The following is a 14,307-nucleotide window of genomic DNA, read 5'->3' as shown; positions in this document are numbered from 1 at the left end:
ATGATCCTTTGTCGGTTTCCATTTAAATACATGAAGTAGGATACGATAGTTAAATCTGTTGAATAAATCACATCGAGTTTAAAAGAAAAGCGTTTGCCCTACACATTTATGCGCAATCGCGAAAGATGTAAAGTAGCTTCGCGATATTTATTCAACGTAGCAAGATTAAGTTTGCACTTTTAAATAAAGAAAATTTTCGATCAGATTTATCGACGATTTTATCTACAATAATCCAATTATTGATAGTTACACGTTCGATATTTTCTTACACAATTATAAAAATAGTGCGAAATTAAAGATATTCTGTCAGGAACAAAGAGAGATTATTATAATATAAAAGAAGCTTTCTTCACTGCAAAACAAAGCGAAGAAAGATGAGTGCAGTGCCAATTCATGCGTCGATATAAGAAAAAAATATGACAATAAATATAATAAATATAATAGATAACGATAAAAGAATAATGTGATAATATCGACTCTTTGTTCGCAGTCATGGTATGATTACAAGTTGACGTGGGATCCGAAAGAATACGGTGGGGTGGAGATGCTGCACGTGCCGTCAGATCATATATGGAGGCCCGATATAGTTTTATACAACAAGTAAGGCCAACGGCGATTGCAGAGTTGGGAACGTTACTTCGAAAAAGTAACGCGTTACCGTTACTCGTTACTAAGAAAGTAACGATTCGTTACTTTTTCGTTACTTTTTATAATACAAAAATTAAATTTATTATTTTTATTATTTATTTTTTTTATTTTTTATTATTTTTAAAATTATTATTTTTTTCATTATATTATCTTTTATTATATACTTTCGCGCTGAAGATGACCCAAAAATAGGGTCGAAACGTTCGCTATCCTCTCTTTGTATTCTTTTAATATCAATATTTATTTGATTGTATTATAAATAAATGTGTTATAATATCGACACTCGACTCGTATTGCCATTATAACTGTTTTGTTTAATTTTATATTTCGAGTCTTATATTTATTAATTTTTGTAACAAAAATTAAATTAATTTATTTTAAAATATAATTATTATTTTATAGTATTTATTATATATAATTGATTTTAAAATATAATTATTACTTTTATATATTCGATAATTATAAATTATTCCATCATTGATGTTCTTCATATTCAATTTTTCATTTATTGTAATTTAGAAATTTTAGATTTATGAATACAGAGAAAAACATCATGCATGTATATAATTTTCCAAAATATTTGCAAACTATTTTGTAATAGGAATAGATTTTTCAGAATTAAAGTAACGATAAAAGTAACGGTTAAATTCGTTACCGTTACTGTAAAAATGTAACGACGTTGCCGTTACCGTTACAGAAAGAAAAAAGTAACGATCGTTATCGAAAAAAAAAAAGTAACGGTAACGATACAAGTAACGCGTTACTTCCCAACTTTGGTCGATTGTACTCGCCGTTTTTCCTTCTCTCGTACGTAATATTTAAGCGCAGAGTCGTGAATTCGAGAGGGAATCATATGTGTTACATTCGACAGCGCCGACGGTAATTTCGAGGTGACGCTGGCGACGAAGGCGACTCTCAACTATACGGGTAGGGTCGAGTGGAAACCGCCGGCGATTTATAAGTCTTCCTGCGAGATTGACGTCGAATATTTTCCTTTCGACGAGCAGACGTGCGTAATGAAATTCGGCTCGTGGACTTACGACGGCTTCCAGGTGAGAACAGTCTGATATCCTCCAGGTGTTTCGAAAAAATATCTCTTTTATTATCCAAATCGACAATTGGATCGTCGACGATCTTTAGAAAGTCCTTTAACATAAAAAGATATTTACGATAATTTTTGCAAAGTCTGATATTAAACAATTTGTTCCTCGTTCCTTAGAGATATTTTTTCTTACCTGGCACACCTTTCTAGGTGATTGATCCAATCAATTTCGGGGACTCGAAGATCTCGCTTTGTTGATGCAACAGAAAGATCTCGCGGAGATCTCGTTAAAGCGATCGTAAATATTCTGAAAATGACAATTGTGACTTTTGTAGCGCATTACGACGAGAATATTAGTCGTCGGTTATAGACTCGTCGCGTAGCGAGGGGTCGTATAGCTTGTTATCTTTTTTTTTTATCGAGCAAAATGTCGCTTGTTAGAGACTCACGTGTGACTTCACAATTGCGAGTATAAATGGCGACCGTTACGCAGTATAAATGAGTCGTCGCGATAGAACCGATAAGGGGTCACCAGACGAATTGTTTGACCTAAATATTAAATGTTATGTAAAGAAAGCTCTCGCAGTATCTCTGCGATGTTACATCATTTCATCTTACATTAATGCTTTATATTTGCTTGGTTGCTGATTTATTAGCTTGAAATATTTCATTAACGTCAGTAATGTACGCATAATTTTCGTTGCGAGAAATAAGTTTCATCGGCGGAAAAAGGGCGTGCGCTAAGTATCGATTGATTGGACATTAAGCATCGCGATATCAACAATGCATTGTAAATTTTAGTAATTTACTGTTAAGGTCGATCTTAGACACATCGACGAGATGCGAGGCAGCAATGTCGTCGACATCGGCATCGATCTGTCGGAGTTTTATACTTCCGTTGAATGGGACATATTAGAAGTCCCTGCTGTAAGGTACGTATATACAGCTAATAATTAAATTATTTGCATTTGGCTCTCGAATACGCAGATATACGAATACAGCGTTCTATTAACAGATTACAAGTAATGGTAGAGAATTGGATTTTTACATCGTGTTCCAAGTGTCATTTTTTAACTTAGATTTAATAATAACTTCATTAATAATTGGCATTAATATTAATAATATCTCGACTTTGGTCCTGGATCGAAGAGAAGGTTGTGAGAAATGCATGAGACGTGCGATTAATGTATAATATCGATCGTTAAAGCGAAGCGCGCGAATATGCGAATTGCAGGAACGAGAAGTTTTACACGTGTTGCGACGAGCCTTACCTCGACATCACTTTCAACATCACCATGAGACGGAAGACTCTGTTCTATACCGTTAATCTCATAATACCGTGCATGGGGATATCATTCCTCACGGTGTTGGTGTTTTATCTGCCAAGCGATAGTGGAGAGAAGGTAATTAATTCACAGTCGACGCAGATCGCTCTTAAAACTCTTTCCTTTTCAATTTTTTTTTAATATATTGCGATGTATACGTACTTTATATAATTTATCTCGCTTGCATTTTTTTTTCTCCATGTTGAAAAATTGCTGTCGAAAAATTCCATTTCTGAAATGGCACAGAAATGAAATAATTTATTTTAAGAACATGAGAAAAAAATAAATCTGGATACGTAAATATTTTACATTCGGATTAAATCGAGAAGAAAAAAAGAGTGTAATCGGTCCCTTTTTATTAGCATTTCATCTTTAAAATGTCCAGATATTTCAATTCAAGAGTATAATTGAAATTGATTGGGGCTCGAAAATTTTATCGGAATTAGATCAGAATAAAACTCATGAAGTCTAATCCGTGCTCGACTTTCTCGCCGCGATATATTATATTCTTAAAAGCCTCGATATATGTTTAAAAAAAAATCAATTTTGCATTGAAGTGCATTTTATCGGGTTAGATCAGAATAGAACGGTATAGTTCGCGCATTACAATTTAATTCGCGATCGATCTTATCGTGACATTTCTCTTTATACGTCTTCGGAGACTTTGGCAAAGTCGCAGCTCGGAATTAATTTTGCAAATGCAACAATTTGACTCGATTAAATCGGAATAGTGTAGCTCGCGCGTCATTACGATTTAATTTGCGATCGCGACCTTTTCGTCGTCGATGTTGCGTCTTTAAATTGTTGTAAGATACACTCGACCCCTCGAGTATCAATATCACGTTTAACGGCTTATATAATTCAGACATATTGTTCCACTTTGTCGTCGAGCGGAAGGTATAGAGAAATCCTCTTCACGGCAGGAGGGTTGAACAAGGAGAGGAAAAGGGAGGAAAGGTTATCGGGTTGCCGGTCGTTCGGCACAATCGGCGAATACGCAATGGGAATACGAGGAAGATAGAGTAAAGCAACTTTAAACGTGTCTCGTATGTTTGGCGTGCAAGATCAATGCGAAGGAGAGATAATACTCTCTATAATCGGCCCCATTCCCTCCTAACAATAAGATGTAGCGAGCGCATCTCGCTCCATTAAATTCTCCTATTATAAATGAAACGTTGTGAAACATAGAATAATTATATACAAGCGTTCGAGATATGCTACGCCGCGTTTAAGAGACAGAGTATAAATTTCAAACAAAAATCTAGATTTAGATTATTGTATTAATATCTATTTTTTATGTAATATTTTTAACATAGAAAGAAAACACATTTATTTATAGGATTTTTTATCGATAATTTAATTATATTATGATGCGAGAAAATCTGTCTCTCCCTCGCAGGTCAGCCTGTCCATTTCGATTCTATTGTCGCTGACTGTGTTCTTCCTCTTGCTGGCTGAAATCATCCCACCCACATCGCTCGTGGTACCGCTTCTCGGTAAATTCGTCCTCTTCACTATGATCCTCGACACTTTCAGGTACGTGGTCACAAACGGTCACCGCGACCGTAGGAGACGATTGTAATCAAAATACGTACATCAAACGTCATGTTAAATTAGTGCAACCATTTTAACATTAATTAAATAAAATAATTAAATAAAATATATAGAAGAATTTAATGCTCTTTTTTGCCGATGTATCGCATTATTCACGATTTTATTGCTCTGACTGTCTTACAAAAAAAAAAAAAAAATAACTTGTGCTATTTAAAATTAAAATTAGTAATTAAATTGTAATTATATATGGAATGTATAAAAAGAAAGAAAGGAGCAAAAGAGTGAAGGGGAGAAAGAGGAAGAAAAATATATGGAACGTTTTTTTTTGCATTGTTTTTTTTCTTGCAGTATATGCGTAACAGTGGTGGTTCTCAACGTTCACTTCCGTTCACCGCAGACCCACGTAATGGCGCCGTGGGTCCGACGAGTGTTCATCCACGTTCTGCCAAGGTTGCTGGTAATGCGCAGGTATAATACGCCATCGCAGAGAACCGATTACGATTCCAGGCAAGATATATTCTTCCGGCATTTGTGGCCTGGTCATTGGAATCACGCCAGAATGGGCATTAAAGCACTTCATTAGTGTTCCCCTGTGCACGTGACGTTAGTGTCACGCCATACTTGCAAATATTTAACACCACAGTGCATCGCGTTGCATTGTGTATGCCGATCTTTAGCCACATATCCTCGCTCTGTTATCACAAATGAAATTTCCTGATTTCTAGTGAGATCCTTTCATATCAGTTTTGCTGGACAAAATAAATGTCATTCATTTTATTGTAAGGTGCAAAAATTAGTATTATTATATATTCAAATGCCATGTAAATCTCTTCAAAAGAATATATATATATATATATATATATATATATATATCTTTGTTTTTTAAATTAATATTATTAAAAATTTGAAATGATATAAAATTATAAGTTAAATTTCTCTTTAATGATCAAGTAACAAAATTGAACTTTGATAGTGTTATAATCACATCTTTCCTCAGGAAATTTATTTTATGATGTGTAACATATTTTTGACACGTTATGTGTTCTCGTGTGACACTCATCTTATACGCAATATTAATAAAAATGCTTTATCGATACTGCCACCGAATTAGGCACTGTCACATGGCTGTCATATATTGATATGAAATTGTTAGTTCTTCTGATTTAATATTATATATATGATACATTTCGAAATTGCAACTCTGTCAAACTAGAAATTAGGAGCATGTGCATAGCCATGAATATCGTGCTAAATTTTACAAATTAATAGCTCATTCATCGCTGTAAGCACTGAGCTTAAATAGCTGTTATAATAAGGGTGTATAATAAGGATGAGCGAAGGTTCTATTTGTTCATAGATGAATCGATTTCAGAACTATGGATACAGAAAACCATTCTCATACGAAATAATTTATCTAATCTAATTATTAAGAGTTTAAAAAATACACGTAAAAGATACCTCATGTATGTAGTCACTGACTGTAAATCATATTTGAAATCTCAACGCAATTATTTTCATAGTTCGGGAGTCGGATCTGATAAGACGGAATTGAATCTACGTGTCAGGTAAACGATATTGTTTTTCCACTCTAGGCCGCAGTACCAGATAGACAAGCGTAGCATGGGCGGGCATCATGGACATCGCGTGATGGTTAGAACATGCAATGGTCTCGAGTTGCGAGACCCATCACTGTTCGTCGAGTCTTCGGCCTCGGAGTTGGTCGAGTCCTCTGTGCTTTTTCCTAGTGTCGATTCACGGGACGATCTGCATCCTCGGTACGTCCGAAAATATTCTCGGAACGATGCAAAATGATACATACATTTTACATATGACGGAAAATAAAATATAACATTCATTTGATTGTTACAATTTTGCGTTTTATATGATATATGTTTTTATGATATATGTCTTTATTACATCTTTCATAATCTAAGAGATAAAAATATGTAGTAATTTTCCATTTTATTCTAATAAAAATACATCTTTGTATCAATTATTATAGACAACTATTAAAGAGATAAATCATACAAATGTGCATTGACGATATGAAATTCTTCATTACAAGATAATTTTTACAAATCGATGAATTCAAAAATAGTCCAATGAACGAATGCTATCTGTGAAAGGCGCTAAAATATACGTCAGAAAATTTAGAAGAAGATAATATATCAAAATTAACTGCTGAAATGAAAAATATTCTCACGTATCTTGATATACTTAAAATATTTATGGATGATTGTTAACTCGTTTTTGCGCAATATCATCTTTCATCAATGTTTTGGGATACTTCTTTATTCTCAATCTTTATTTTAAATCCAAGGTAATGATTCACTGTTGTTTTGCAACTTATGTATTATCTACTCAGGGAGTTGGAAGCAGTAAATTTAGGAAGTACATGCCGTATCCACGGTTCGCCAGCGGCAACGACCGCTCCACCACCGCCGCAGCTCCCGACAGAGGAGAGCGTCGACGCTCTCTGCAACACGCTTCACCACTGGCATCACTGCCCAGAATTGTACAAGGCCATAGAAGGCATCCGCTTTATCGCCGATCATACAAAAAGAGAAGAGGATTCCACTAGAGTAATTATATAATTTCGCATAATTCGCAAATAACATGTAATTATAATAATAACATGTAATTTACATTCATATTCACGTACCCAGAATACCTCGTTTGTAATCGACATAATACATATTCAGAAATTCGAAAAAATACAAAAAAGTAAGATGTTTTAAGAAATTGAAATATTTCATAATTTTTTACATCAATTTTTTTTGGATATCTCGATATTTTTTTTTTCTTATAGAAGATTAAGTACACTTTACATTTTTATTAGCTATTATATATTATCTGACAATTACAATACATATATGAAATATTATATTTCAATAATTTGTCACTTCGCGATTAACTTAAGAAAACGCGTTGACTTAAGCTAATATTTTGTCATCGATGATTTGGTTAAGGTCAAGGAGGACTGGAAATACGTCGCGATGGTGCTCGACAGACTATTCCTCTGGATCTTTACGTTAGCCGTAGTCGTCGGCACGGCTGGGATTATATTACAGGCGCCGACCTTGTACGACGATCGCATCCCCATCGATGTACGACTCTCCGAGATCGCCTCCACCACTGCCAAGCCACACATCGTCACGAGCCTCTGAGGGACAATTACTAATTACGTTAATGCCGTGCGTGTAAAGCCATATGCGAACACATACATAACAATCTATTATGACAAATACGACTAACGAAACGTATTAACGTCCGAAAGAGACTGAAGCCTCGCCAAGTCTTCAACCTTTGCGTGAATGTATATCGTTGCGTCGCTGCCGAACAGAGAATTCTTATTATTAAGGCACAGTATGTGTTCTATACTCCTCTCTCTCTCTCTACTTCGCTATAAATTCAGAATATTTGTTAATTAGGAATTTTTGTATAGGTAGATGAATTAAAGGAATCAGAATTTTTCTCAAATAGATTTCTAATCTTCGAATTTAGAAATTGATTTTAGCGATATTGTGTTAATATTCTTTGCATTCTTTTCAATGATTTAATAATAATAATTACTGTCTATGAGCGAGGTACTCTTGGGCCGATATAATTAATTAATTAATTATAGGGACCTATATAAAGAATAGTGATCTACAGTCATATCTGCATGCGTTGATTTTGTCGTCTTAGTAAGAATTCTCGAGCTACAGCGGAGAATAAACTTTTTGCGCAAACGCATAGAGAGTGATAAAGAAAGGAGTATCACGACAACAAATATGTCTCAACTATTTGCACGCTGATCGCGTTTGATTCCGTGTAGCACATGGACGGTGTAAGAAGTTCATAATGTGTAGGTAATACACAATCCGATGTATATGCAAGATATATATCTTCTTATTTCTCGAATTAAATAGGAAAAAATTAAAGTTGTTAATATCGATAAAATAAACGGCTTAATCAGATTCATTTTTAAATATACGTCAAAATATAAAATTTTTTATTTCACAAGTATGTTTGCGCAATTATTGCTGACCAAGTTAATCGCCGCGAATTTTTTAGGATAATAAGTAGTATCTTTATTTATATTACATATATGATAAAATAAACAATAAAATTTGAGCAACAAGAAGAATTTATCTTAACATCATCGGATTCAGATGCGGCCTGTGTTTCGCGACTAGGGAATTATAATGAAGTTTAATAAAGGAAGTGAATATATATAGTAGATAAAGGGAGGATAAACACGTATATACTGTAGAATTAATTCAGAAAGATCTTACAGTACCTATTTCGTGCCAGTTGCGTTTTGCAATGCTTTCGATATAGACACGATAACATTTATTAACATTATTTTTTTTGTCAGTACACAGTTAAAGGCTACTTTGGAAATGCGAAAAACTCGAGTAATAAAATATACCTTGCAGTGTTAAATTGTTTTCGTACAAAAGATGTTTGTGAATGTAATAAAAAAGAGATATCGAGAGACAAAGAATGCAAATGGCACGAAATTGTACGAAGCCTGTTGCAGACTCAGGAACACACAGAAAATAAAAAAAGGAATACTACATTTTCCAACACACTACATCGAGCCTGTAACAATGGGGCCATATTTTCACAAAGAACGAAAGTGCGTGTTCTCTCATATTAAAAAAAAAGTAAATAAAAAATGAAATTCTAAATATATCTGCATCGATTACACGGCGCAGAGAAGAGGTTGGGCCTAAAAGAAGGGAAGTTTAGAGGACTCAACTTTTATTGCTCATAATGTATATGTTTGTAATAAGAGTAACTTTCGTAATTATATTTGTTCCAGCACCATACACTGGCCGATACAGTCGGCAATTTATTAAACGGATTTGACGGAATACGTAATATATACATACGATAGCGAGAATTGTTTGATAGCGTTTCCATGATTTATTGTCTTCCTACAGTAGCATTAAATTCCAATTTGTTTCGTCAACAACGGCGGCCTGCCGTTATTCTTGCCAAAAAGAGAAAAAGAAAACAGTAAGTACTGCGATCGATAATTTATTATTAGCGAGACACACATATAATCGGATCATGAGACAGTAGTTCGCCGTGTTTGATACTTTGTACGTTTCGATATAATTTAGTATGAAAAAAAAGACTCTAGATTGTATATCGGCGCGATTAAATAAATTAATTATAGATAGATAATTTACGTGATGAATGTAATTTGTAAGTTTTATTAACCCTGCAATGTGATGTATCATTTTGGAATCGAAATATAATAATTTTGTCGATAAATAACATAAATCTTTATAATATTTTTCTTCAACGTATACACAAAGGTTTCTTCCAAGGTTTGTATCATTTTCAAAATTGTTACTATTACAGTACAAAATTTTATTTATAAGGAAAGAAAAGGAAGCAAGCGAAAAAGTGTCACCATTGTTTTAATGATTATTCTTCACGATTCATGAATAATATGGCAAACGATAGCAAACTGTTTAATAGACTCGTCATTATTACTAAAATAAATTTGAAAAAAATATATATTTTTTAATTCAAACAAATTTTTAAAATATATATTTATTTTTTATTTTATTTAACGGACAATATAAATGGAGTCATCAACCAAAGACCAAAGAGTAAAAAAATATAAGACTGTAAGAATAATAAGATTATATTTTATGTAAGATTATATTTTACCGAATAAGAATGTAAAAATAATAAGATAATTATATTTTACCGAAATAAGTGTAATGATAACTAACACAAGTTACATTTCTGACTGCAGGATAAATTCGTGAATATAAATATACACACATATAAAACAATACAAAATATTTTATGAGTATGTCTATAAGGGATCGATATTAAACTTATCTATAATTATCATCGTCTTTACTTACATGATACATTTTCCAACAATTTAAAAATAACAAGACAATATCTACATTATTCAGGACTGAAAGACAATGCATTTATTTACGTTTAGAAGAGAGATACGTAATACATAATTTAAACAGATTGTACTTTTTCTAACATAAAAAAGAGTTCTACTTTTAAGGCAATAACAGGCACATTTCATTCATCGATTTTAAGCATGAAACTCGAATATATAAATTAAGTACATTTCTAATATTATCATTGAAACTGTTATCATAGTTTTGTTGTTCAAACGCATGTAATGCAATATGTTTGCATTACACTTCCTATTTATAAACAGATACGATAACTTGAATGGATACCAAGTTTACTCGATGCATAATCGAATTTATGATTTGATCAAATCAATCTGTTACTGCAAATTAGAGACAATGTTTCAATTTGATCAATATATAACTAATAATAAATACGTAAATTACATAACAACACAATTTCGTATTAACAATATAAAGCCATATATATATGTACTTCATAATTTTGCCACTTTGAGAATTTACATACAATCCCCAAAAGAAACATATATGTCATGGATAAGAATACTATTTGATGACAGATATATCATGTGTATTATTTATATGACTAGCATAAGTCTTTTGAGTCATATCAACAAAACAATTGACGAGATAAATAACAATTTTCAAATATCTCTAAAAAATGCCCTTAATTCTATTATATTTTTAGTTACCTTTAGTTTGTTGTTGGGACGTCTTATTAAACTATAAACGTATAAACTGATTGAATTTTCTATAAACACATATATATCTATGAAATTTTCGAATAAAACTTAATTTTATATAAAAACTACAATATATAGTCTTGTGCATTATTTTGATCTTTTTTTCTCATTGCATTGACGAGAATATATAATTTATTTGCTTGTTTGTGTTCCACTATTAATTTATAATAATATGTAAATGTAGAATTACATATATATGTTTAATAGAAAGTAGTAATTGTTGAAAATTATATGCCATAAAACAATTTACATATAATTCTAAAAAAAATTCGTATAATTCGATGTTCTCGACATCACAATATTTGCTATTCTTTTATAGTGTAAATGAATTCGTTTAAAGAGCTCGTATTGTAAATTGTTGTTGTAATTCCGCAAATGTTATTTTTCAGAATTGTATAAATTCACTAATCCTCCTCTAACTCGTCGTTTAATATATTTGTTTCGTGCAATTCTGTATTTTTAGAATCTTCTGTTGATACATCTATATTATTTTTAGCTTGACGAATCCTTTTAATTTTCTTTTTAATTGCCATCGCGCCTGTTTATACAATAGCACATTATTCAAACTATAATTTAATTCAGATTTTAAATGAAAAATAACGAAGGTACTTACATACTAGAGTTTGCCATAATTCAATTTTCTTCGCTGCGTGTGTTTTGTTACTAAATTTCTTCAAAGATTCTTTATGCCTTTTATGAATACCTGCTAATTCAATCGCCTCTTGCGTCGGTGGTGGAAATAGGCAAATTTCGAGCCAATGTGTAGCTTTTGCATGTCCAATAAGTCTTAACCATACCTAATCACAGTTTAAATTAACATACAGGGTGATTCTGAACAAACGTTTGTTTTTAAAATATCAAATTCTTGAATGAATTCTAAAACGATTTTTCCTCTTGCAAAATTTTGCCCGGAGCTTAGTTTTTAAATTATAAAGGAAAATAGTTAACTTCTTACGGAACGAGGACAAGAGGTAGGCAGGGACGGCGCGATATAGGCGATTACGTGGGGCGCTCGCCGCGATCAGCTGATTGCTATACGCGATGACTGTAACAATCAGTGTGTGTGTGCGTACACATTCTCGTTCCGTAAGTAGTTAACTATTTTCCTCTATAGTTTAAAAACTAAGCTCCGGGCAAAATTTTGCAAGAGGAAAAATCGTTTTAGAATTCATTCAAGAATTTGATATTTTAAAGACAAACGTTTGTTCAGAATCACCCTGTATATGTAGCTTTCTTTTTTAAATATTTGTTCATATTTGAATTTGTAGTAACTCTTAATTTCGTTATCTAAGATATGAATACTTAAGATACATATGAGATACCGAATCTAGGCACTCTGCTGCAAACCAAAGCCATAAACCAGGTTCGGCCCTTGCATATTCAACTTCTTCTGACCAAAGCATATATATAGGCACATAATACAAGTACAAATACATCCTATGAACAGACATATAATTAGATTTATTTTTATATAGTAAATTCATATTATATCAAAATTACTTAACATATACTGACCAAGTTAGGCAGTGGAATAAAAATAACAGCTTGCAAATTGGTCGTCCAATGGTTTGAAAAATGCATAACAGCATTTGACAAACATTAACTATCACAATGTCAATAGTTTTGTATAGTAAAAAAGTACTTGTGACTGTACACCACCTATAACTGTGAAGAAAAAAAAAATATATATATATATTTTTTATATATATTATATATAAATGTTAAAATAAAAATTGTGTCAATTTTCAATATAATATTAAATTAAAAAAAAATAATATTAAATTAAAAATCAAAGTAAGTTCAAAACTTGTGAAAAAGATCTTTAGAGTGATTAGTAGAAAGGGACAAAACTAAAGAAAATAAAAATATAAAGAAATAAATAATCAAAAGAATATGTCTCAAGAAGATGGTGACTGATTATTTGATTAACTGAAAGGTTTACTTTTGCTGATATGGATTCAAGATGAAAGACGCAAAGAGTAAGTTTGCACAGCCCTTCATCCAAGCACCATAGCACAATATGTCGATTCCCGCTTGATGAAAGTAAAAGCTCTTGTGCAATGCAAGCCCTAATTCCTGATATGTTATTCCCAGGTTGTGGGATGTAAAATTCAAGATTTGAGTAGCTGATGACTTCATGTAACATACACTACCGAAACAGAATCCACAGTTCCATGCTGCCCTGATTATCCTGCTTCGTTGTACCAGTGGAAAGCGCATACGCCTAAATAGCGACTGTAAACACAAATAAATATCAAATACATGTATATTTCGAACAAAAGATATATTATGATATTAAAATGTTAAAAACTCACATTAAAACATTTCTCGTAGAGAAAATACAGTATCACCCAGAATAGAATAAGATATCCAACGAGTACATCGGTGTCTCGTACCTTCGTGTCATTTGAATAACGCGAGCCGATAGCTTGTTTGTTCCATAAATTTGGGAAAAAAGGCAGAAAATTCGTTGAATCGAGCAGAGAATACTGGCCAAAGGCCCAATTACTTGCGATTCGTTCATACATGCTGCATTTTTATTGTCTGACAATATGTGATAATAATATAACAATGTTGTCAAATGTGCGTAACAAGATACCAACGGTATATAATTAGAATATATATATAAGAACACTTAAATTTATATATTTTATCTCCTTCGTTATTATTTACTTCGTTTATATACTTATATACAAATGTACGCGTGTTGTATGCGCAGAGGTATAACCTGGTATGACCATTGATCATATGATAAGTGACAGCTGATAGTTCTCCCTTCCCTCGCAAGAGGGCGCGAATTTCTCATATGGATTGCGGCACCGACGAAATACTGTTAAAGACCAACAGCCCTGGGTAAATTTTCGTGACCACCAAGTGGGCCCGGTGGGTCCGGAGATAATAGAAGATTGATGATATTACCGGCCGTTTTGATTATATTGAAGACAATTAAAAGAGTTATTTAAATCATACGAATATTTTAGGTCATTCAGCTATTGTTTTATTATCGAAAATGTATAAATCTTTTATGTACCTGTTTCAAATATGACAAATTATGTATCAAATCATTTATTTTATTATCGACAATGTAA

General features: G+C 32.5%; 2 protein-coding genes across 15 annotated transcripts in view; one reads left to right on the top strand and one right to left on the bottom strand.

The window, feature by feature from the left end:
- Nachra3 (nicotinic acetylcholine receptor alpha3 subunit) overlaps positions 1-9,846 on the top strand; it is a 73,930-nt gene extending 64,084 nt beyond the window's left edge. For 8 of the 12 annotated variants that reach the window (XM_083101036.1, XM_083101043.1, XM_083101042.1 and 5 more), the window contains 9 exons: positions 491-600; positions 1,520-1,700; positions 2,507-2,622; positions 2,925-3,093; positions 4,415-4,551; positions 4,918-5,076; positions 6,162-6,344; positions 6,935-7,151; positions 7,539-9,846. In XM_083101036.1, coding sequence (XP_082957162.1) covers positions 491-600; positions 1,520-1,700; positions 2,507-2,622; positions 2,925-3,093; positions 4,415-4,551; positions 4,918-5,076; positions 6,162-6,344; positions 6,935-7,151; positions 7,539-7,736 — 1,470 coding nt within the window. In that variant the 3' untranslated portion in view covers positions 7,737-9,846. The remainder of the gene's footprint in view (positions 1-490; positions 601-1,519; positions 1,701-2,506; positions 2,623-2,924; positions 3,094-4,414; positions 4,552-4,917; positions 5,077-6,161; positions 6,345-6,934; positions 7,152-7,538) is intronic. The other 4 variants (XR_014439160.1, XR_014439161.1, XM_083101044.1 and 1 more) reach the window with 4 other exon arrangements.
- On the bottom strand, positions 7,406-13,984 carry LOC145972436 (uncharacterized). Of its 3 annotated transcripts, XR_014439162.1 has the most exons (7): positions 13,534-13,984; positions 13,161-13,453; positions 12,734-12,883; positions 12,541-12,655; positions 11,832-12,015; positions 9,450-9,550; positions 7,406-7,732 (listed from the first exon to the last, which is right to left on the bottom strand). XR_014439162.1 is itself a non-coding variant. In XM_083101048.1 (6 exons), coding segments are annotated over exons 1-6 (957 nt in total). In that variant the 5' UTR covers positions 13,747-13,984; the 3' UTR covers positions 8,790-9,548. The 3 variants fall into 3 exon arrangements, 2 of the variants coding, with proteins under 2 accessions (XP_082957174.1, XP_082957173.1); XM_083101048.1 differs by lacking the exon at positions 7,406-7,732 and having other exon boundaries at positions 8,790-9,550; XM_083101047.1 differs by lacking the exons at positions 7,406-7,732; positions 9,450-9,550 and adding an exon at positions 10,488-11,756.
- Positions 13,985-14,307: the final 323 nt, after the last annotated feature.

The sequence above is a fragment of the Camponotus vicinus genome, unplaced genomic scaffold (assembly GCF_025532165.1).
Source record: "Camponotus vicinus isolate PSW18456_S1 unplaced genomic scaffold, iyCamVici1.0 SCAF_5, whole genome shotgun sequence".
In the NCBI taxonomy this organism is placed as follows: Eukaryota; Metazoa; Arthropoda; class Insecta; order Hymenoptera; family Formicidae; genus Camponotus; species Camponotus vicinus.
The sequence above is the reverse complement of the archived record's forward strand: the minus strand, read 5'-3'. Positions and strand labels throughout refer to the sequence as shown.

What these genes read in the sequence shown, in the direction of transcription:
- LOC145972436 (XM_083101047.1), bottom strand. Translation starts at nt 13,746, where the DNA reads ATGTATGAACGAATCGCAAGTAATTGGGCCTTTGGCCAGTATTCTCTG. An exon ending in TTGAATCCATATCAGCAAAA is followed by an intron (nt 12,884 to 13,160) that starts GTAAACCTTTCA and finishes TTTTCTTCACAG; the next exon opens with TTATAGGTGGTGTACAGTCA. An exon ending in CAGCAGAGTGCCTAGATTCG is followed by an intron (nt 12,016 to 12,540) that starts GTATCTCATATG and finishes AACTGTGATTAG; the next exon opens with GTATGGTTAAGACTTATTGG.